Consider the following 22,301-nt stretch of genomic DNA (forward strand, 5'->3'; position numbering starts at 1 on the left):
GGTGACTTGGATGGATATTTTCGTTTTTGTCGTATTCCTAAGCCAACTAGAAACAGTGCTCTTCCGAGCACAGGTCTGCCAGGTCAGGCGTCCTGGTGGCGCTATTATAGGCCAATGTGAAAAGGGTGGCATTTGTTCCTTGACCTAGTGGGAATATATGTGGCAAATAGCAAGGTAATCCCAAGCTGCGTTCATGATTTGATGCATTTGGTTCAGAAACGGAGAAATTATGCAAACTTTGAAAGGCAATATTAGCCAATTTTGGAATATGAAATATCGGATCACATGACTATAGAGATACTGTGTAGTGATTTGCGTGATTGTTGGAGAAAATCTGATGGAGTAATAGCAAAGAATATGTGTTTTACATAAGTTGGCCTCCTGGTGGCGCTATAAAAGGCAAATGTGAAAAATGCAGGGCAAAGGTTTTTCCTTAGCCTCAGTCTAGGGAGTATGCATACAAAGTTTTCCACTGATCGGTGGAGTTAAAGGTAAAAAGACAAATTGGCCAGTTATAGCGCCACCATGAGGCTGATTTGAGAATTTGAAGTGGCATTTATTCCTCTGCCTAGTGGGAACGTGCGTGCACAATTTCACCAAGATTACACCCTGTGTTCATGATTTGAGGTATTTTGTTCAAAACGGATCAATCCCGCACATTTTAGAAGCCAATTTTAGCCAATCAGGATGGAATATGGAAAATCGGACAGATCCATGTTGATCACATGACTGTAGAGAATAGAGATACTGTCTTCCAATTTGCAAGATTTGTGGTCGTCCAAAGATGTGCAAACATCGGCCTCATGGTGGCGCTTGAACAAGGCCAAGTGAAAAAATTGGGTCAGAAGTTCTGAATTGACATCCAGGAAGTGTGTGTGCACTGTGCACACAGTTTGGCCGCGACCGGGCCAACAGCGCCGGAGATTAGCTGTTAACAAACTAATGGGACGGACACACACACACACACACGGGCGGACGGACAGGGTCGAAAACATACTCTCAATTAATAATTATACAATTATTTTCAGGAGACTCTTTGTGTCTCCATAGGGAACAAAGCAGGCTCTTTGTGTCTCCATAAGGTACCACTTCTAGTCATCAAATTATTGGCTTAGGAATGTGACAAAAACAAAACATATATCCCTGAATTCAAGTCTCCATGGAGTGAGTAATCGTAATCGATAGGAAAAAAAAGTCATTTTGGGGTGAACTATCCCTTTATGTCTGTTCCTAAAAAGGAGAAACTTCAGCATCCTTCATTGTATTGAGCAGAATAATGTTGTTCTCTTGTTTGGCAACTCCAATATGACTGTTGGAACTGATGTGGTAACAATTAAGAGCACACTACTTGCCCTGTATGGTTAACTCAGGGCTCGACTGATTTATATGTCGTCATACAGCAGTGTCGCACAGCCAAATTGGCCTATCTACAAGCTCACCTCAGAATTTGCGACGTGTTATGAGTTTATTTAGTTTAAATGATCTGGATCCTTTGAATATAACTGGCCAGGAATGTAGTGCAGAAGTTCACAGAAATGTTCATAATAAAGCAAATCAATAAAATCATTGACTTACCAAAACTAAATCAAGCATATCTGTTTTTTTTATATTTATGTAGCAACATGCAGACAACATTGCAGTTAGGGAATTAAATAAAATAACAAATAGCATAACATCAGAAAATAAGTAGACCTACATGACATTTGTCTTTGGGGGAAATACTGCCACCTTGTGTTGGATGAAGGCAAATGACAGATGCTGACAAGCGAAGAAGCTACTTTAGTCTTGACTAGAGAAATATTTAATTAACATACACAAAGCAATAAATACATTTACATATTTGTAAACGATACATTTCTTACGTAGCCACAAAACATACTGCATGATTAACAACTGGTTATTCCATTGGTTATACATGTTTAACTTTAGAAAATATATTCAATACAAAAAGTATCTCGAAAAGGCTTTTTGATTGCATTGTACAACAAACTGACTGATTTGTTCTCCTACATAATCACTTTGGATTATTTTTCTCACAACAAATTGGTTGATTACTCAGACTTTGTTTAGTCGAAACAAGAACTTCTAAAGCACATTCACTTCCATGTATATATATATATGTCACTACACATATTTATACATATACATATTTATATGTACGTCATTATTCTCCATCTTTGGTCTGTAGGTGATGTTCTGCAGAGTGCTCAGTAAAGGTGAATTGGTCCTGCATACTCGAGGAGCAATAGCTGCAATCATCGTAGACAAACAAGATAATTCCTGGACACATGCCGTTCAAAGCCACAATCCGGAACTCACAATGTAATTCTAGCCGATCTGTATAGCACAATATTCTAATACAATAATAACTAGCACGTCTGCACTGCAGTGGTTGGCGTCTGCTGACAAGTAGTACTGCCTGAAAATCAGAAGGCCAATTAAATAATCTCCCCTGGCCGAGCAGGGTTTAACGTCTTCAGCGGCAAGATGTTTGCTCTCCTCCCCACGCACAAGACGTGGGTTCAAAATCCCAGCGAAGAAGACACATAACTCACATCAGTCAGGTAATTAAGTGAAAACACTGTAACTCCCTCCTCCTTCTCCTGAAATGACCCTTGAACCTCTTCATCCCTCGAACGCACACCGACTGCAGGCAGCAGGCTCACAATAGACAGCTGTAGTGTAGGCCTATATACTGGGCACACATGCCATGTTCAAGTGTGAGTGTTTGTACAGTAACTCTCTCTCTCTCTGTCTCTCTCTACAACTTGCAACAGATCAGGGCTAATTTTTGTTTATAGTCCAGTTGCAAAGTTTAGCAGATCAATCGAATGAAATGTACTTTTAAAATCCATGTTGTGGATCGTCCATTTCTCCTCCATCCACTATGAAGCCTGTCCTCCCTCTGTGGTGTCTCTGGAGCTGGAAGACAGCTCCTCTGCATCAGGTGACTGGGTTCCCCCTGGACCGTCTGAGAGGAAACAAAGAAAGTGTCATTTCATACTAGGGATGGGACGATATGAACATTTCATATCATGATTATTGTGGCAAAAGAAATCGCGGTTTACAATATTATAATCAAAATCCATTGTTGCGATGCGTTGTGAGCTTGTAGATCTGCTTTTTTTTTTGGCAAAGACATTCGATACAGAGTGAAAAAAGACTGTATCAAGTACGTATATTATAAGTAAGTACCTTTTACAATTATAGAGGGTTTAAGTGGTACTGGATATGCAGCTCGGCAAATAAAAGGCGAATTGATCCCAGTGCATGACGGAGGACGATATCACGATATGTTAAATCTCCACGATACGATTATCTTGAGTGTTTTTTATCACGATAAACGATAATATCGCTTATCGTCCCATCCCTATTTCATACTCACGCACACGTGTGTGTGTGTGTGTGTGTGTGTGCTCGAGCGTGCCTGCGTGACTGTGTTCGTGCATGTGCGCGTGCGTATTTCCTTTTTACTGCACAGTGCCTGCGGGTATGCAGTGTCCCAGCGTTGTCAGGTAAGGTCATATACAAGAACAACACATGCACACATACATACTGTACACGCTGTAAAACCCTCAGTGTTAATCGATCCTTTCGTAACTACGTAAGTGTACAACCGATATGGTTCCATTTGTACACGCCGTGAGGAAGTGGACCTCCAAAGAAATGGCAAAACACTACGATTTTATTGATAATGATAATATAACATTAAAATGTTTTTTTTTCTTTAAAACCTTAAAATGTGTTTTCACTGTGATACCGATATGTAGGAACTTAAATATACTATAATGTTAGTTCCATTGATCCAAGCCGGAACACAATCGATTGATTGATTATCCTACTAATAAACGACCGAATATCTGTCCAATCTCTGTCTGCTATACAGTAACACACGCATGCTGACATCACTGATACTAAACAGTGTCCATATTTGGAGATAACTGACACCACCGCCTGTACTGCGCATGCGTCGCCGCCATGGTAACAGCCGCATGCTGAAACAGTGCCCAAATTTGGAGATGACTGACATCACTGATACGTCTGGGTTCTCCAACATTACTTCTGAGACATTCAATCCCTCATATACTGTGCACACCCCATAACTCAAACTGCACATCATTCGGAGCACACAATTATGTTCGAACAAGTAAGGACTCGTTTATAATAAACATCTGACCTGTTAGAGTCAACTCAGCCAGTTTGACTGAGAGGTCCACTGGGTTGACCCCCGCCGGGGAGCCCAGGATGTCGGGCAGGGCGTTCCTGCGCCCGGCGCGGTCCGACGAGGCAAAGTCCAACATCACCGGCACCTCCGTCATCTCTGTGTTCCTTATCGGGCTGTGAGAGAGAAGCAACAAAACATTTCTTTCATTGTTTCTTGTTTTGTAGATAGATAAACAGACAGATGCAAGAAGGAGCTCCCCTGATGTCATTCCCCCCAGATTCGGTACAAAAATGATGGATGAATTTGTTACTATTATGCCACCAACATGTGGAATGCCCGCTACCAACAGCCATCAAAAAGTGTGTCTCCCCCTACAAAACCACCATGGAGAGCACCTGTCTGCAATTTGCAACTACTGGACCCAGACAAGTCATCTAGCTTGCCAAAATAAATCATCCTCCACTGTTTGTCTGTACTTTTACTATTGATGATTCCTTGTATAGTATAGTATTGTTATTGTACAGTATATTTATATGTCTTGACTCATTTAATACATAGGACCACTATGGAAACAAGCCCTCAGGGCTTTTCATGTTATCCTTTTAGCATAACTGTACCTCTGTACTTTTTGGAAACTGTTGATAAAAAAATATCGTTGGTCGATCGATCGAATGAACGAACGAACGAACGAACGAACGAACGAACTGAACTGAATAACAAAAGATCGATTCTGAGGGGACATTCTGGTGTCTGTCATTTGGTTACATGTGTACACACTCTCAGAGTTAAATTAAACACAGTGGATTATACAGTGTAGGGATGGGACGATAAGTGATATTATCGTTTATCGTGAGAGAAAACACTCACGATAATCGTATCGTGGAGATTTAATTCATCGTGATATCGTCCTCCATCATGCACTTGGATCAATTCACCTTTTATTTGCCGAGCTGCATACGGTACTTAAACCCTCTATAATTGATAAAAGGTACTTATAATAAAGTCTTTTTTTCCCACTCTCTATCAAATGTCGCGTCGCAGCGTGACGCGTTGTGAGCTTGTAGATCTGATATTTTTTGGCAAATGTTCCGCCCCAGGATAGTGGATTTTGATCATCGTGACAATATCATAAATCGCGATTTATTTTGTCACAATAATCGTGATATGAAATGTTCATATCGTCCCATCCCTAATACAGTGTAGAGGTAGCCCAAGGCCGTTCCTCTCCCTCTCTGTCTGTCTAGCAGGATGTTAACCTGCTTGTCCATGCAGTATTAATGTCCTGCTGCCTTCAGTCCACATTCACCCAGCAGAGACTGTAGCCTTGCTCTACCTAACTCATCATGATGACCTGTCACCATGGCTCATGTTCCTCTCACTGATGAGCACATTCAAAAATAAAAATAAAAACATTTTACTGTTGGCTCCTTGCTTATTATGCAGATAGACAGTAAGGCAGGCAGGCAGACAGACAGAGAGACAGACAGATGAATAGATAGACATTCAAGTCCTTATTAGCGGACTCAAGTTCACAAAATGGACCTGTTCATAGACATGGACCTATATACAGACAGACAGACAGACAGACAGACAGACAGACAGACAGACAGACAGACAGACAGACAGACAGACAGACAGACACACACACACACACACACACACACACACACACACACACACACACACACACACACACACACACACACACACACACACACACACACACAGACAGACAGACAGACAGACAGACAGACAGACAGACAGACAGTGCAGACAGACTATATGCTACACCCCTACTACAGTATGGCTACTAACATAACAAGGTCTAGAAAGGGTCTTCTTGACCTTCTTTAACAGTGGACAACATAAACATTCCAAATTGGTCCTAGTTGATCTCCTCGTGCAGTGCGTGTGAACATCAGTAGCATGGCAGGAAATATAAACTTAATTGGAACCAAACTGTTCCCTAGCAACGCAGTTCTTCTACTGACAAAGGGACATGCAGTTGCATTATACTTGAATGAATGCAGATGTTTCCAGCAGCTGTCAATCAATCAATCAATCAATCAATCAAATGTGTCGTTTGCCAAGCCATGCAGCCATCTCCCCCAGGGCAAAACAACAACATGCATGCACGTGCACAGAAATAGAATTTGGGAAGGTGTTTAGTTTACATGATATTACATCGGTCCCATATGGTTATTGGCTATAGATTAAAACAAAAACAAAATTCTTTAGGAATAAGCTGGAGACAAAAACATGGAAGTAGGCTAGCCTACAATCACCTGTTATCCACATCCAAGCTAATCGTTTTGACAGCTGGAGAGTCTTGCAAAAAACGGCTGCTGTTTTCATCCGACATGCATACGACTGTCTGTTTGACCGTCAAAAGATCCATGAGAATATGAACATCGATATTCTAATCGGGTAAAAAACAGCTACGAAAAAAAGACTATTAAGGTTTAATACGTACCGTTATGGAGCTGATCGAGAGCCTATGGTCCTTGGAATAAGACGAATTTCATTTAAGCCTTTCTTCTTGCAATGATCGATCACAGATTGTTTTCACGGATCGAGGAACTGATCAGAATGATCGAGGAATGTATCAGAAATGATCGAGACCCGCATCAATGTCATGCACACACATTCATATAAGCTAATTAAAATCCACTGACATCTTCGGTGTTTGCTTCTTTGGCTTTCGATTGACGTGGTGTCGTTGACAGAATTATAAGAACCAAGGCAAGGCGAAAAGCAAGAGGGCGCTTGGAGCCTATAAAGATGATAGGCTATTTATAGTAGGCTATCACCACAGTAGTAGGCTATATGCCATATTATATTATATGTCAAATTATAGACCCATGAGAGGATCCGACGATCTGTGATGAATGATGATGATGATGATATTGATTGATTTATTTATTTATTTAGGCTCTTTGTTTTACTTCAATATCAAGTAGGCTATTGTTCCTTTTTTTTCTTCATTTAATAAATTAATTATTTAGGCTATAGGCCTATTAATTCTTTCGTTCATACATTTACCTTGTTTAATTTTTATGTAGCCTACTGTAGCTAGCACATCAGACCACCTATATGCTTAGATTAAAGCTACCTGTATGAGTGAGTAAACATGACAAATAATTGATTCGATAACCTATGCTGCTGCTAATCATAATTTGTATTTATAATAATAATAACAATCCAGACTATAGTTCTTGTCTAGCTTTCTCATCATCTGATGTAACCTTTTTCTCTATTGGATTTTCCCATGAAATGGTGACTCTATACCTGATTGGGAGAAAATGCCACTTTCGTGCAAGTTAAAACATAGGCCTTTATCAATCATAGCCGGTTAAAAGCAGGGTTTATGTCAAATGTCAAGCACAAAGGGATATTTGCTGACAGTTTTATAAATATATTCTTTACTTTGATACTTATTACTATTGTATGCATTATTGCTTTGGAAAGCCATATCCGACCCATATCCTATTATAGACTGTAAAAATCCACCCTGATGAGCCAGCCAGCCAGCCAGCCAGCCAGCCTGTCTGTCTGTCTGTCTGTCTGTCTGTCTGTCTGTCTGTCTGTCTGAAAAATCTAACATTTACTATTATACCTTGGATACTTTTATTTTGGAAACCGTAGAAACTTGTGGTAGAAACGGCCAAAACAGAACTGATCTACAAGCTATCGACGCTTCGCAGGGCAGGCGTCGATAGCTTGTAGATCTGTTCTGTTTTGGCAGGCTAGAGGCTATGTTTTGAGTGGAAGGAGGCGTGCATCTATTCTGCATCTAGCTTAAGGCAAGACCCAAATTCAGAGGGAACATTTTTAACTCAACAAAAATTCTTCTGGGGGTCCCCTGGAACAACATATTTTTAACCACTGATATTAAAGATATATTTTATCAAGAGGATTTAGAACACAAGTCCTGAAACATTGTCATGTCAAGGACCCCCAAACTGATATGTATTTGGCTGCGGACCCCCATCTCAAAGTATGTTGTTCCGGGGACCCCCAGAAGAAGCAAAGATTTGAGCTAAACATAATATGTTTAGCTCAGGGAGGCAAGACCCACATTCAGAGTGAACATATTATGTTCACTCTAAATATGGGTCTTGCCTTAAGCTAGATGCAGAATAGATACACACTGGAAGGCAGACGCGTCAATTGGGTATGGCAAGCTATGGCAGCTGCCATACCTTGGCTACAGAGGGGAATAATAAAATGCACTTTTCATTGTGCATGATGTTGCTAAGGTATGGCAACATGACTGGTGCAAGACACCAGTCATGTTGCCATACCTTAGCTTTTGCTGAACTGACGCCACTGCTGGAAGGAGAGCACTTTCGTCGTCTCGTCGGTCAGCTTTCCTTCCAACACATATTATAATACAGACAGGATATATTAAAATATAAAACATGGGGGCGTGTATGGCCTTAGCGTCCTGCGCCAGCTGTGTAAGTAATATTTATGTTTTTATATCAAATACGAGTAAACAGCTTTATTATGTCCCTTTAGAGGGCTAGTCAATGTTAGCATGTTTTGCTAACGCTAGCTGTCACCAACTCTCCTTATACTGGCTGACCTAAATGAACGTTTACAGCTGTATTGTTGTTGTTTGTATTGTTGCTGTTGTAGATACATGAGTTGTAATAGATCTGTCCAGGGATGTGTTAAATGTCATTATTTAGCATTGTAGCCACTGAATAACCACCCAGACATGAAATGACATCATTGTTTACTTATTAAAGCAAGTCTGTTTTTCAGTTCAAGGTGTAGCAGAAACGGTTCATTTAATACAAACGAAAAAAGCCAACATTGACAAAATGTGGTCTCTAAAATGTAGTTCCTGAAGAGAACTGTCAGAGAGAGAGAGAGAGAGACAGACAGACAGACAGACAGACAGACAGACAGACAGGCCGCATGATTTGCATTGGAGATGCTGAGATGAAACAGGTGTCTGTCTACTGTAACTGTAATGGTTCCTGTTCCTGGATAGAACAACAAAAGTGTGTGTGTGTGTGTGTGTGTGTGTGTGTGTGTGTGTGTGTGTGTGTGTGTGTGTGTGTGTGTGTAACCTATGTTTCTAAATTTCATGTCAAGCACCCCCAGAATTATACGTATTTGGCCACGGAACCCAATCTCAAAAGATTTTGTGCCAGGGACCCCCAGAAGCAAATATTTGAGTTACAAATGTTTGCTTTAAAATCGATATATTCAAAGATTTGCACACATTTTCATGATTTTTCAAAAACAAGCTCATGGTGCTGCACTTACCTGACCCCAGGTGCTTATGAATGTCTAAAAGGAAGAGTAGGGAGACCACCTCCAACCGCTAATTCTAATTGTATTGTAAATGGTGCATTTTATATAGTGCTTTATTTCAAAGTTCTTTACAGAGATTGTGCATTACATTCACCCATTCACTCACACATTCATGCACCGATGGCGGAGGATTGATTGATTGATTGATTGATTGAAGACTTTATTAGAAGTTTGCATAGGAAAAGGTACAGTTTCATGACGGTACAGTTCACTGGTACAAGGTCTACTAAAAGGAGATCCATGAAAAGACTAAGCTTATTTCCACTGGAAACCATGCAAGGCACCAACTAGAGATGGACCGATTGCAAAATTCTTGGCCGATACGATCCTCCGGTTTTATGAAGGTCTGACCTGCCAAAACCGATTTTTCCGATACCGATTTCTTTAGCTAAGAACTAGAAAATAGGGTTGCTCCAATACCCTTTTTTCAGGCCAAGTAGGCCTACAATACATACTTCAATTTGAGTACCAATAAGCTAGAAGAACACTAATGCCAAATCAATCACAATAGTACAATATCCAAAAACACAGACAATATCCAGTCTAATATGACCGTCTGTTTTTTTTTTCTCCTTCTTTTTGGAGACGACATTGACACTGGATTATGGAATATATCCTTACATTGCAGTAATAAGCACCATCTGTATTCTGTAGGCTGCCACTAAGTAGACTGGCTGCTACTTGCTAATGTTTACTTTAGTCACAGGACCAGAGCATCATGCTGTGCAGTGCCATAGACACAATTGGCATAAAACCGGTTTTATGTCAGTGACCTGCCGATCACCGATTCGTCCGGTTTGATATAATACCTGCCGATTTTCTATATTGGCCGATACCGATGTCCATCCCTAGCACCAACCTGCTCACCGGGGGCAATTAGGGGTTCAGATTATTGCTCAAGGACACTTCGACACTAACTCTGGGGGAGCCCGGGATCGAACTGGGAACCTCGCAGTTCTCCATCCGGCCGCTCTATTGGCCAGTGGCCACTCTACCCCTGAGCCACTGCCGCCCATATTTTATCAACATACTGTACCATACAGATGAACTAGTTTTATTGTATTAACATACTCTACCATACAGATGAACTAGTGTTATTGTGGGCTCGCCTGTAAGGCGAGCACACTTTAGATATTGTCATTATTTATTTATCTATCAGGCAGGCAGGCAATCAGTAGACGGGATCTTCGGTTCCTTTCTACTCCTACATACTTAGTGAGAAAATGAAAATAAAAACATCAATGTGTTCAGTTTACTGTGGCGAAGTGTGCTATTATTTTTTATAGCAATCGGCCAAATGGTGGCGCTGTAGGAAGCCTTCGAAAGTGCGAACTTTGAACAGGTATAGCTCATGCTGTGTTTTAGGTACAGCCATGAAACCTGTATACACGTATGCGTCTCCTCATGCCGAACAACTTTTACGCTCTGACTTTTGACCTCTGACCTTTAGATCCCCCAGAATTTTGAATTATATGAAAAACAGTAAAAATCGATCTCCTCCTGGGATTTTTGCATAACGCGCACAAAACTTTTTTCACATGAACTTTGGACCAATACGGTCAAACTGTCTGGTCGGATTTCTTTTAAAGTGAAATATAATTTTTTAATAATTCAATCAATATTGCGGTTTTATGCAAATTATTCTTCGGCCTCTAAATCATACATGCAAAGTTACACGTTCATGGCATTTAGCAAATATGTGGAGGGTTAGTCAAAGTATCACTGAAACCAATTTTATTCCAATCGGCCAAAGGGGGGCGCTATACGAAGCGTTTGAAAATCCAAACTTCAAACGGGCATAAGTCATGACTCGTTTCGTTTGAAGACATGCAACTTGTTACACGCGTGCTTTGACTCAAGCGGAAGACATCTGTGTCATTGTTAAGTAAGCTCCGCCCTTCGATTTTCCGCCATTTTGAGCAGTTTGTAAAACGCGTAAACCCGCTTTTATTCTGGAATTTTCGCTCCACGTGCACAAAACCTTTTTTACGTGAACTTTGGACCGATATCTAAAGATCTGTCAGATCGGATTTCTTTAAAATTGAAACATGCTTTTTTAAATAAATTCAATGAATATTGCAGTTTTATGCAAATTATTCTTCTGCCTCTAAATCATACATGCAAAGTAACATGTTCATGGCATTTGGCAAAGATGTAGAGTGTTAGTCCAAATATCACTAAAACCAATCTTACCCCAATTGGCCAAAGGGGGGCGCTATATCATTTTGAGCAGTTTGTGAAACGCTTAAACCCGTTAGGATTTTTTTTGCAATTTGCATGAAACATTCTACACACAATCTAAGGACCTTTATCTAATATGCCTATGAAGTGCACACACACAAAAAAAATAATAATAATGAATATAGCTGCAAGCAGCGATAAAGTGGCCAAAGCCAAAAACACCTCAAATCATGAACACAGCCTGCAATGTGCGTGAAATCTTGCAAGCACATTCCCAATAGGTCAAGGAACAGATACCACCCTTCTTACATTGGCCTGTTATAGCACCACCAGCGGGTCAACTTTTGCACAACACATTTTTGGAACAAAATGGACCAATCTTTGACGTCAGTAATGTCAAAGAGAGCACTGCCTATGATCTTGACATTTTGTACTTTTATAGCCATTGTTTTCTGGCTTGAAGCGAGCCCACAATTGTTTCTAAGGAACAATACTTTTCTAGTTGTATTAACATACTCTACCATACAGATGAACTGGTTTATGTATTAACATACTCTACCATACAGATTGGTTAAAATAACATTTAATTCATTAAACAATGTTTTGTATTGCAGCTTTAAGAGTCACATGAGAGTCATGGCTTTGGGGGAAATCAGGACATAGACATGGTATCTGGCCCTGTGTGGCCTCGTGTCATAAACATGTCATAAAAATGCTGATTGCTCATACAGTAGTCATAGTGGGCACGGTCTCTGGAGCCAGACTGTTGACTAACACCATTTTCAAAATGCTTCTGATAAATGATTCTGATGCCGTCATACGGCCCTGCCGCCTGTTCAAAGGAAGCGCCGAAAACGCTCCGGGAGAACATGCGAGTATAGGTGATTCCATTGTTAGCCTTTACACACTGCATTGACAGCATTGCAAATGAGGGTAAAAAGCTCCACGCTCTTTTCGAGAATGATCAAAGGTTTCAATCAATCAAACACACTTGGTTATTATATCACAATATCAATATTGATTTTGTCTTATCGCCCAGTCCTTGTGTGTGAGGTTCTCAGTACTGTGGATAGGGCTGTCACGATTATGACATTTAGCATGACGATTAATTGTCACTCAAATAATTGCGTTTAACGATTTAATTGTGTATTTGTCGTTTAACAATTACATTTCTGTTTGGCTTTTAGGTTGCACATTGCAATCATGACACATAACTTAAATATACAAAGAAATTACTGACATATTTGACAAACTTATACTCAAAAAAGAACATTGATAATGGAAATAGCCGATCTACAAGCTCACAACGCGCCGCATCGCGACGCGTTGTGAGCTTGTAGATCTGCTATTTCCACTACTTTTTGAAATGTTTGTAACTATATTAACACTTCTCAACATGGAAACGATTATGACGATTATGCAAAATAATTGTGATTAACTCAAATAACTGCGATTACATAATTATGTAATCATTGTGACAGCCCTAACTGTGGATGCTTGATACTTTGTCTCTCTCTCTCTGTCTCTCTCTCAGGCCTCCTGTCTGTGTGGATCTGCACCATGCTTGCTGTGCGGCTGCTGCCCCTCCTCCAACAACTCCACCATCACGCGCCTCATCTTCTCCATATTCCTGCTTTTGGGCACTGCAGTGTCTGTCATTATGATCCTCCCCGGAATCGAGGCCTATCTCCGAGAGGTGAGTTAACTGCCATTTGGGTTAAGTGCCTCTAAGTGCTACTTAAAGGTGTTCTTTCATCACGGGGAGCGACACATGCTCGGTCACCGGCACTTTCGCGGAGGAGTCTTTTCACCGCCGTTGAAGAGCCATTTCGCCTAAATCTTCTAGGGTCCGTCTTTTTATCCATTTTGCCTTAATTGTCCTTAGAATGTTAAGTCGGGTGTCTTTAACTAGGCAACGATGACATGCGGTGCAGTGCACTGGCTGGGCTGCCACGCTGTGGGCAGACAGACAGACAGGTAGACAGACAGACAGGTAGACAGACAGACAGACAGAATTTGGCACAGCGCAGAGGAGAGCGCACCAGAACCAGACACGGAAAGTTTATGCTTGCGGGAGGATCTGCGCGCCTCCCACCAGAACAATTTTGCTACATAGCCTATATATTTTACAAACCTTCACCATAAAGCATAGCACCAGTATGATAGGCTTCCAAATTAAATGCCACCATGATGTATATCATACAGTATATATGACCTATTTGCTCAGTGCACGTATCAATTAATTAATTATTTGGACGCTCCTGATTCCAATAACTAAATCTGTATTGATGTGATTACTATGGAGTGCATAGGTTAGCCGTGTGTAATGGTCACGACCGCGTATTTCCCGGTGAACCTGTGCGCAAAGGTGGGGGCCGATGGGCAAGGAGGGTTACGAGCTTATGAGAAACAACTAAAATAAGACCTTAAAACCTGATGAAAACAGTTGTGTGCATTAGCGGAAGATGACGATAAAGGAAATCATTAAATGGAAAATATTAAATCAACTTCTGAAAAGGCTTCTAAGCCTAACACTATAGCCTACTAAAATTGTGGTTGTAAACAATAACAAACAATATAAATCCTTAGTCTGGTTGTGGGAAGAAAAGGTTATCATCATGGCCCCAAATAACTTATATCTTGCAATTGGCGACGAATCTCTTACTAAATCTCAATACATAAAGGCTAAGCTATATAACCTCTCCATCATCAGCAATAGTCAGTGGTGCGTGTTCGTTTTCCCCACACTCCCAAGCCCCCACCGTTGCGCTTAGGTTCACCGGGAAATACTCGGTTGTGTAATGGTCACCGTTTGACAGGTTACACCGCTGTCACAGTCACTATAATATTTAAATGACAAAGGGATAATATGCAAACATGGACAGTCTGACAGCAGTATTGAGGGTAGCCTATATGGCGAAATGGCTCTTCAACGGCGGTGAAAAGACTCGCCTCCATGGCGAAAGTGCCAGGCGAAAGGATCAAATGTGTATAGGTGAATACGTTTTAAGCAAATCTGCCTGACACCCACATACTCACTTGAATCCGGTAGATGTGCTTCTATGCGTTGCACAGAATAGAAGTGCAACATGTTTCACCTCTGGCGGCAGGCAGGCGGGCATGGGTGTGAGACGAGCACTAATGTATCAGTCTCTGTCAGATTGCCCACACCTCCTTGTACCCGCCTGGTCGGCCTCTCGTTGGAAATGAATTACTAGACGCGTCAGTCGCTCCCCATGTGAAAAGCCCTTGATGCCAGCAACACTGCGGTAGGGATGACAATGCTAGTCTGTCCTTCCTCCACTTTGGTACAAAACAAGATAGATAGAAAACAGACTCCAGGCATATGAATTTGCAGTGCGCCTTTGAGATATATTGTGTGCAAGTGTTAAATTACGGTCTATGGGTGGCACTAGAGGAAAATGTTCTTCTTTAAGTTGCTAAATACAAGGTACAAGCCTGTGCCCCAGCCTGTGTCTTCCGTGAGGGAGAAGCCCAACAAATCCACGGTGAGGCCTTTAGGAGGGCCATTCAACTGCAGCAGCTGAATGGAATGTTTGGATTGGGGTCTGGTGCAACGCACAGGTTCTGAACCTGGTGAGAGCAGGAGTGGACCTGGTGAGACGTAGGAGGAGCCCGGCCAGGAGTCAACCCATAGAGCCTAGTTCTTCCACGCGCCAGAATAGTACCCCCAATCCCGGCAGAGTAGTTCCGGTGCAGCACATTGAGTGACCCTGTCTTTCCCTAATAGGACTGATCGTGGATAGCTACTGGGACGTAAGTCGGGACTTGATCAACCCCGGCTGGGTCACCTGGGCGAGGGTGTATGATGTTGCGAGACCCGAAACACCCGTCGACCCCAGGCTACATCACTGATGATACGTCCCAGTTGCATCCTTGTGATGTTTTTTTTTTCATCGTATCCATACAATCGATTATTTGCATTGCAAAACGATTCGATACCGATTATTTGCATTGTAAAACGTTACGATACTATTACTAAGCCAAACGGTACGATATTTTGCTGTTTGCATACGATATTTTGCTGTTTGCATATCAATATAGTAGATCGTTGCTAAAATCTATTTTCCGATTCAGTTACTATATCGTTATAACGCCAGCCACAGGCTTTCCCTACTCATTTTGTGCCATTCATTCAGACAAGCTATATCATAATCTCATGGGTGAATACATTGTCATGAAAATTGACCCGCCGAAGCTGGACACAGTTTGTGTTCTGCATGCTTTAGTCTTGTTATTGTTTCAGTAAAGCATAATTGAATGCTGTTTGTCCTTGTTTTTTCTTGTTGGCTTCTAGATCCCAGGTTTCTGCAAGGGAGGCAGTGAAATACCCATACCTGGCGTAGAGAACCAGGTGAACTGTGACGTCATCGTGGGCTACAAGTCTGTGTACCGGATGTGCTTCGCCATGGCCTGTTTCTTCTTCCTCTTCTCTGTCATCATGTTAGGTGTTCGCAGCAGTAAAGACTGTCGCGCCGTCATCCAGAACGGGTAACTGGGCTCTTACTGCTTTATTTCTGTGTAACGCTTCGCGCATGCATTCAGAATAATACTGTGTACTGTGTGTGGGTGTGTACGGAACTAAAGAGCAATCAGCCAAGTCCATTTCCTCCACAGCATCAAGGAAGGTAAATTAAGGAAGCAAGGGACACCAACGTCCTTTTTTCTATCCAGCAATTTGAGCTGGCAGATTCGTTGCACTGGCTGGTAAACTGCAGCCGGGAGTTTGATGGAATGCGTTGCAGCCAGTCAATGAGAGTCAGGTGGACTGGCTTACAAATAATCACTATTTCTTAATGATTGAGACGTTTGTAAAATACTCGTCTAGGAAAGGAAAGTGTTTGTTCATGAGCAGCTCCAGCCGGCTCTCATTCACTGTAATGTATTTCATCCTTCGAACCTCTGGTGCGAGTTTTCCACCCATGAGCATCATGGCACATGCCCAGCGTCCAGCGTGTCCCTTCCTTAATTTACCTTCCTTGCAGAACATATTTACAATTGTGGTTAGTATAGGACATTTGACACTAAGTAGATGCCAACTGTAATGTACTAGGAGACCAGAGTAAAAAATGATTTTTAATGTGGACTTTTCAGTCCATCTGCCAATGTGCCAATAATGGATTTTCACCTGAAATTGTGTTCTATATCTTCCAGTTTCTGGTTCTTTAAGTTCCTGATTCTGGTTGGGATTACAGTGGGGGCCTTCTTCATCCCAGATGGAACATTTCATAACGGTACTAACAGTCTTTGACAGGCATATTCACACAGTTATTATTAGCATATTTATTATTAGCTATTTGCACTTGGTCTCAATGCTTAAAGGAGTAGTTCACCACTTTTCAACCTGTCTTCATATCATAGGTCCTCACTAATGTTCATGATAAAATATCACAATGTTTTTCTACTCAGTCCAAGTCTCCTAGGAGAGCTGTGGGAAGTTCAGAATCCATCGTCTTGTGTCATCATCATTTTCCAAAAAAAAAAATTAATCAATATTTTTGAAAACAATATTTAGATTTTTATTATCGCGAGAACAATGGCTTCCACTTTAAAATTGCAACTTTTCAGGAATAGAAAGCCTGCAGTTTATATAAGCTGGATTGGCAATCGATGATGTGTGACAATGGGTTTCTGACCTGCCCACAGGCCACAGCCCTCCTCTGAGAAAAAAAGAAAAAAAAAAAAAAAAAAGCTATTTTTGAGTGAGGACCAATTATATGAACATGGGTTGAAAAGTGGTGGAGTGCCCCTTTAAGCATTTTGAATTGCCTCGTTGTTGAAGTGCTCTACAAGTAAACTAGTCTGGCCTAGTGAACTGTATTATATTGCGAGTGCCACTTAAAATGGAATTGAATTGAAAATAGTGAAGCAAGGATGTTGTCACTAACAAGTGCACTGACTGAATCATTGACCAGTGACTGTCTGGGATAAGAGGCCTATTCTCAGTGCAGCCTGGGGACATGGGATCAGCTGCATTCATGACAGTGTCCTCATGGATTAAAGTTCTCTGTCTGATTCCAGTCATTTGGATTCCATAGAAGCCAGCATGTCTTTTATGGAAGCCTATATGACATTGAGAGCTTGCAGATAGGCTATTTTAGCTTATTAAAAAATGATTAGAGCATTTGAAGTGGTCAAACTAGCATTTTCCATAAAACCCTAATAGTCAAAAATATTTCACAAAAAAGCAAAGGTTAACTTACTGTTGGGTGTAGCTCTCCATTCCGACATGTCGCCACTCCGAAATTGACTTCTTATTGTCGGAGTGGCGACACTTCCATAGAGGTTAAATTTAGGGTTAGGGTTAGAGATAGGGTTAGTGTCGGAATGGAGACATGTCGGAAAGGAGACATGTCGGAGTGGCGGGGTGTAACCCTTACTGTTTACAGTTTAGGCATTTAGCAGACGCTTTTAATCCAAAGCGACTTACAATAAGCAGGTAATACTGCAATGCATAGGAATATCAATCTAGAAGAACAATGACATAGGTAGACCACGCACCTAATCAGTAAAAAAGAAGGAAAAAAAGTTTCTAAAACCTAAAAATGCTATCTAGCTTCATGTATGGTCATTGAGGGAGGGGGGGTGTTACAGTAGTGCTATGGGTCTAGGTGGAGTCTGAAGACTTAAAGCCTTGATCTGCGATGTCATCACCAGGTTGGCCTATGTAGAACAGCAGGAACAATGTTACTAAGAGGTCATGCTTTGTCTTGCTTTAACCTATTTAGAACGGGTACACATTATTGTGTATCATTATTTTATGCTTTAACTATTGAAAAATAGCAGATATACAAGCTCACAGCGCGGCACCGAGTGCCGCGCTGCGAGCTTGTAGATCTGCTATTTTTGAAAAATCGTGAAAATTAGAATTTTGACCTGATTCTATAAGTGTCTTTTGAATCCTTCTAAGAATTTTTGAAAAACATATGTTTCTATGTCAGCAATCTGGCCAGCCATCGTCAAAGAAAAGGTCCTTTTCACTTAAATGGAGCTCAGTTAGTCTGTTCTTGAGAGACTACTATGTCAGTGGTTCTCAAACCTTTTCACGTGAAGGACCCCCAAACTGATATTTATTTGGCCACGGACCCCCATCTCAAAATATCTAGTTCCAGGGACCACCCAGAAGCAAAATTTGAGTTACAAACGTTCGCTTTGAAAATGCATATATTCAAAGATTTGCACACATTTTCACAACTTTTTGAAAAATAGCAGATCTACAAGCTCGCAGCGCGGCACTCGGTGCCGCGCTGTGAGCTTGTATATCTGCTATTTTTCACTGGTTAAAGCATTCAATATTTCTAGGCCTAAGTGGGTTAATCCACTCGTCTTGTTTTTCCTCTGCACCTCAACAACAGTTTGGTTCTACTTCGGAATGGCGGGATCCTTCTTCTTCATTGTCATCCAGCTCATCCTCCTCATCGACTTCGCCCACTCCTGGAACAAAGTGTGGGTGGAGAACGCCGAAGGCGGCGACAATAAAAGCTGGTATGCAGGTACGGTGTGTTCGGTGCCGTGGGCATAGTGTAGTCTTTAGGGACTGGATTCATATTACAGACAGGTAACCGGGCAGACAATGAATCTGCTCGGTCTATTATTCAGTATATTCCTACAAACAAGTGCGATCGCATGGCTGTACAAAACTAAGTAACTCGGCCACATTGAACTTATCGTGCATTAGTGATGCGCAGGTCAGCTCTGGAGCCAGCACCGCCACTGACACGTTCATTCCCTAAACGGTTTGATAAGGCACACTGGTGTGACATGAGTCAAGTCCAGGTAATGCCCATGGGATTTTGTCACAGTCACATATTATTATAGCAATGTACTGTATGTAACGATACAAAAAATATATTAGTCATTATTTTTTATGTACTATATCAGTACAATATGCAAACTAGTTTCCCTGCACAGAGATTTTCACATATAGATTTTAAACTTAATATGTTACATATTTGATATTATAGAGGCTATTTCGCACGTATATGAATACAGGTGTGCCTTGAGATTTTGACTTGGGCATTGGTCTGCCTTTCAAATCAAATCAAATCAAGCTTTATTTATAAAGCACATTTACAACAATGAAAATTGCCCAAAGTGCTGTACGTGGAAGGCATCAATGAACTGTTCAACAATCACAGGACATAGGAAAAAAGAACAGAAAAACATATAAGGCAAGGTGATTTAGGAATTTAAACAACATTAAAAGCTTCAGAAAATAAATCAGTCTTGAGGAGAGTTTTACAAACCCCAATAGACTGAGCCTGAGACAGGCTGTCCAGAGAGTGGGGGCAGCAGCCGAGAAAGCACGGTATGTTTACCAAATATCCTTGTTTTTTTGTAGCATTTAATTGTTCTGGTGTTTGTTGAGTTCATGGCATTTACCCTGGTCTTGCACTTTGTAATTTGGTAGTGCCTTTGGCACAGAAAGTTTGAAAACCACAGAGCTATTAAACTAATGTACTCTATGTCCTTCCGTTTCGTACAACACCCTGGCCATCGCTCCAAGCGTTCCAGACTCTTCTCCCTCCTGGCTACCAAGCTGTGGAATGACCTTCCCCCCCTCAGTTAGAACTGCAGACTCACTCCCCGTTTTCACTGCATTCTGAAAATACACCACTTCAGACTCCACTCCACTTAACCTCTAGCACTCTTCATATGTCCTTCCTTGTATTACTTTTTTCTGATAGATGCTAGTTATACTATGCAGATGTATATTTAGATTTTTAAAGCACCATTCCCACCGGGCACTATAACTAAACTCAGCACAAAAAGAAAGGAAACTTGAATTGATTTGACTGTTTGCATGTGTTGATTCATCACCTTTACAATGAGGTACGGTTTGAGCACCACAGTAAAACGTGTGTGTAGCGCCGACCCAAAATGTGATAACATTCGGTCCATTATATCCCCCCTTTAATTATGCCAAATGGTATTGTGTTTGATATCATTGTTACCGTTGATTTGTCACCTTTACAACGAGGTACAGCTTGTAAGGATCTGGCATTTGTGGAATGAGCAACACAGCCAAATGTGTGGGTAGCGTTGCGCCCCTCCAAAAATGGTCAAAATGGCCTGGCAGGCCTGCAATACTGTTCTTTTGGTGTTCACCTTTATTGCTTGGAGCATTGAATGATTTCACTCTCCCACAGTAATAAGGAAAAGAAGAAAACAACACATATTGGCCATTTTTACACTTTGTTAATGTTAAGCTCTGTGTCAGGGAAGCCCAAAACGATAGGAAATGCCAGCAGAACAGTATTGCAAGCCATTTTGGCAACATTTAGGTCTGCGCTACCCACACATTTGGCTGTGTAGCTCATGCCTCGAATGCCTGATGCTTACAAGCTGTACCTCCTTGTAAAGGTGAGGAATCCACGATAAAAATGATATAAAACACAATACAATTTGGTATTAAAGGGGAGATATAATGGACCGAAAACAAGTTTCCTTTCTTTTTGTATAGACAACTATAACTATATCGTTCACCATTTTTCTATAGTCTGTGCCATGCTCTTGACTTAAACTATACTATACTATTTAAAACTATACCTTTATAGTTATATTTATAACTCAATAGCGAACATTTGTAACTCAAATATTTGCTTCTGGGCGGTCCCTGGAACAACATCTTTTGATAATCTAACCCTGGATGTGTGTGTTGTTGTGTGTGGCAGCCCTGTTGACCTGCACCGTGCTCCTCTACTCCATGGCCTTCACGGCCGTGGTGCTCTTCTACGTCTACTACACCCAGCCTGACGACTGTACCGAGCACAAGGTCTTCATCAGCCTCAACCTCATCTTCTGCGTCGTCATCTCCATCGTCTCCATCGCGCCCAAAGTACAGGTAACAACAGTAGCACGACAGCACTTCTTACAGTCTTGTTTGGCTTCAGCAGTTGACTTGATGACTCCTGCACAGTTTTTTACCTTATTTTCGACGGCAACAGGAACACACCATGTGACCAGATGTAAACTGGTCACGGCGCAGCCAATTGCCTTTTACTTTTCACCCGGAAAAGAAGAATTATAAACGCGAACATCTGGGAGAAGAATCCGAGATACATACATTTTTCTGAATTTCATAACGTTGACTCAGATCATGGAAAGGAGGATTCGGGGATGACGTTATTTCTGGTTGCATCATGGGAAGTGTAGTCCCTGGATCATTCCCGGGTGCGGGAGAGCTCAGTCTACGGCAGGGGTCTTCAACAGGGGGTCCGCGACCCCCAGGGGGTCCGTGGAGGTACTGCAGGGGGTCTGCGAAATTATTGCTTAAAAAAAATCATTTTTTTTTCTTTTTTTTCTTTTTTTTTTTTTTTCATTTTTCACATTTATGTTAAAAAATAAATCATGATTCTATCCATTTTGAATAGCTTGAATACATGATTACTATGCAATTGACAGATTGTTGATATTATTGACATTGGTTCTCAGTTAATAAGTAGTATGTTTAGAAATGGTAGTGGTACGGCCCACCCTGCTCGCTGTAACTTGTACATGCCCCGACCCCCGACCCCCCCACTCTACGAGGTGGTAGGGGGTCCCTGCTCCATCTCCCCATCAGTTTGGGGGTCCCCGGCCTGAAAATGTTGAAGACCCCTGGTCT

General features: G+C 41.4%; 1 protein-coding gene across 1 annotated transcript in view; it reads left to right on the plus strand.

Moving 5' to 3' along the window:
• Positions 1-8,489: 8,489 nt before the first annotated feature.
• The window catches only part of serinc2l (serine incorporator 2, like), a 33,784-nt gene continuing 19,972 nt past the window's right edge, over positions 8,490-22,301 (plus strand). The window contains exons 1-6 of the mRNA XM_080750881.1: positions 8,490-8,625; positions 13,209-13,370; positions 15,993-16,186; positions 16,850-16,929; positions 19,051-19,188; positions 21,370-21,539. Coding sequence (XP_080607007.1) covers positions 8,587-8,625; positions 13,209-13,370; positions 15,993-16,186; positions 16,850-16,929; positions 19,051-19,188; positions 21,370-21,539 — 783 coding nt within the window. The 5' untranslated portion in view covers positions 8,490-8,586. The remainder of the gene's footprint in view (positions 8,626-13,208; positions 13,371-15,992; positions 16,187-16,849; positions 16,930-19,050; positions 19,189-21,369; positions 21,540-22,301) is intronic.

This window comes from Nannobrachium achirus (assembly GCF_963921795.1).
Source record: "Nannobrachium achirus genome assembly, chromosome: 2".
Lineage (NCBI taxonomy): Eukaryota > Metazoa > Chordata > Actinopteri > Myctophiformes > Myctophidae > Nannobrachium > Nannobrachium achirus.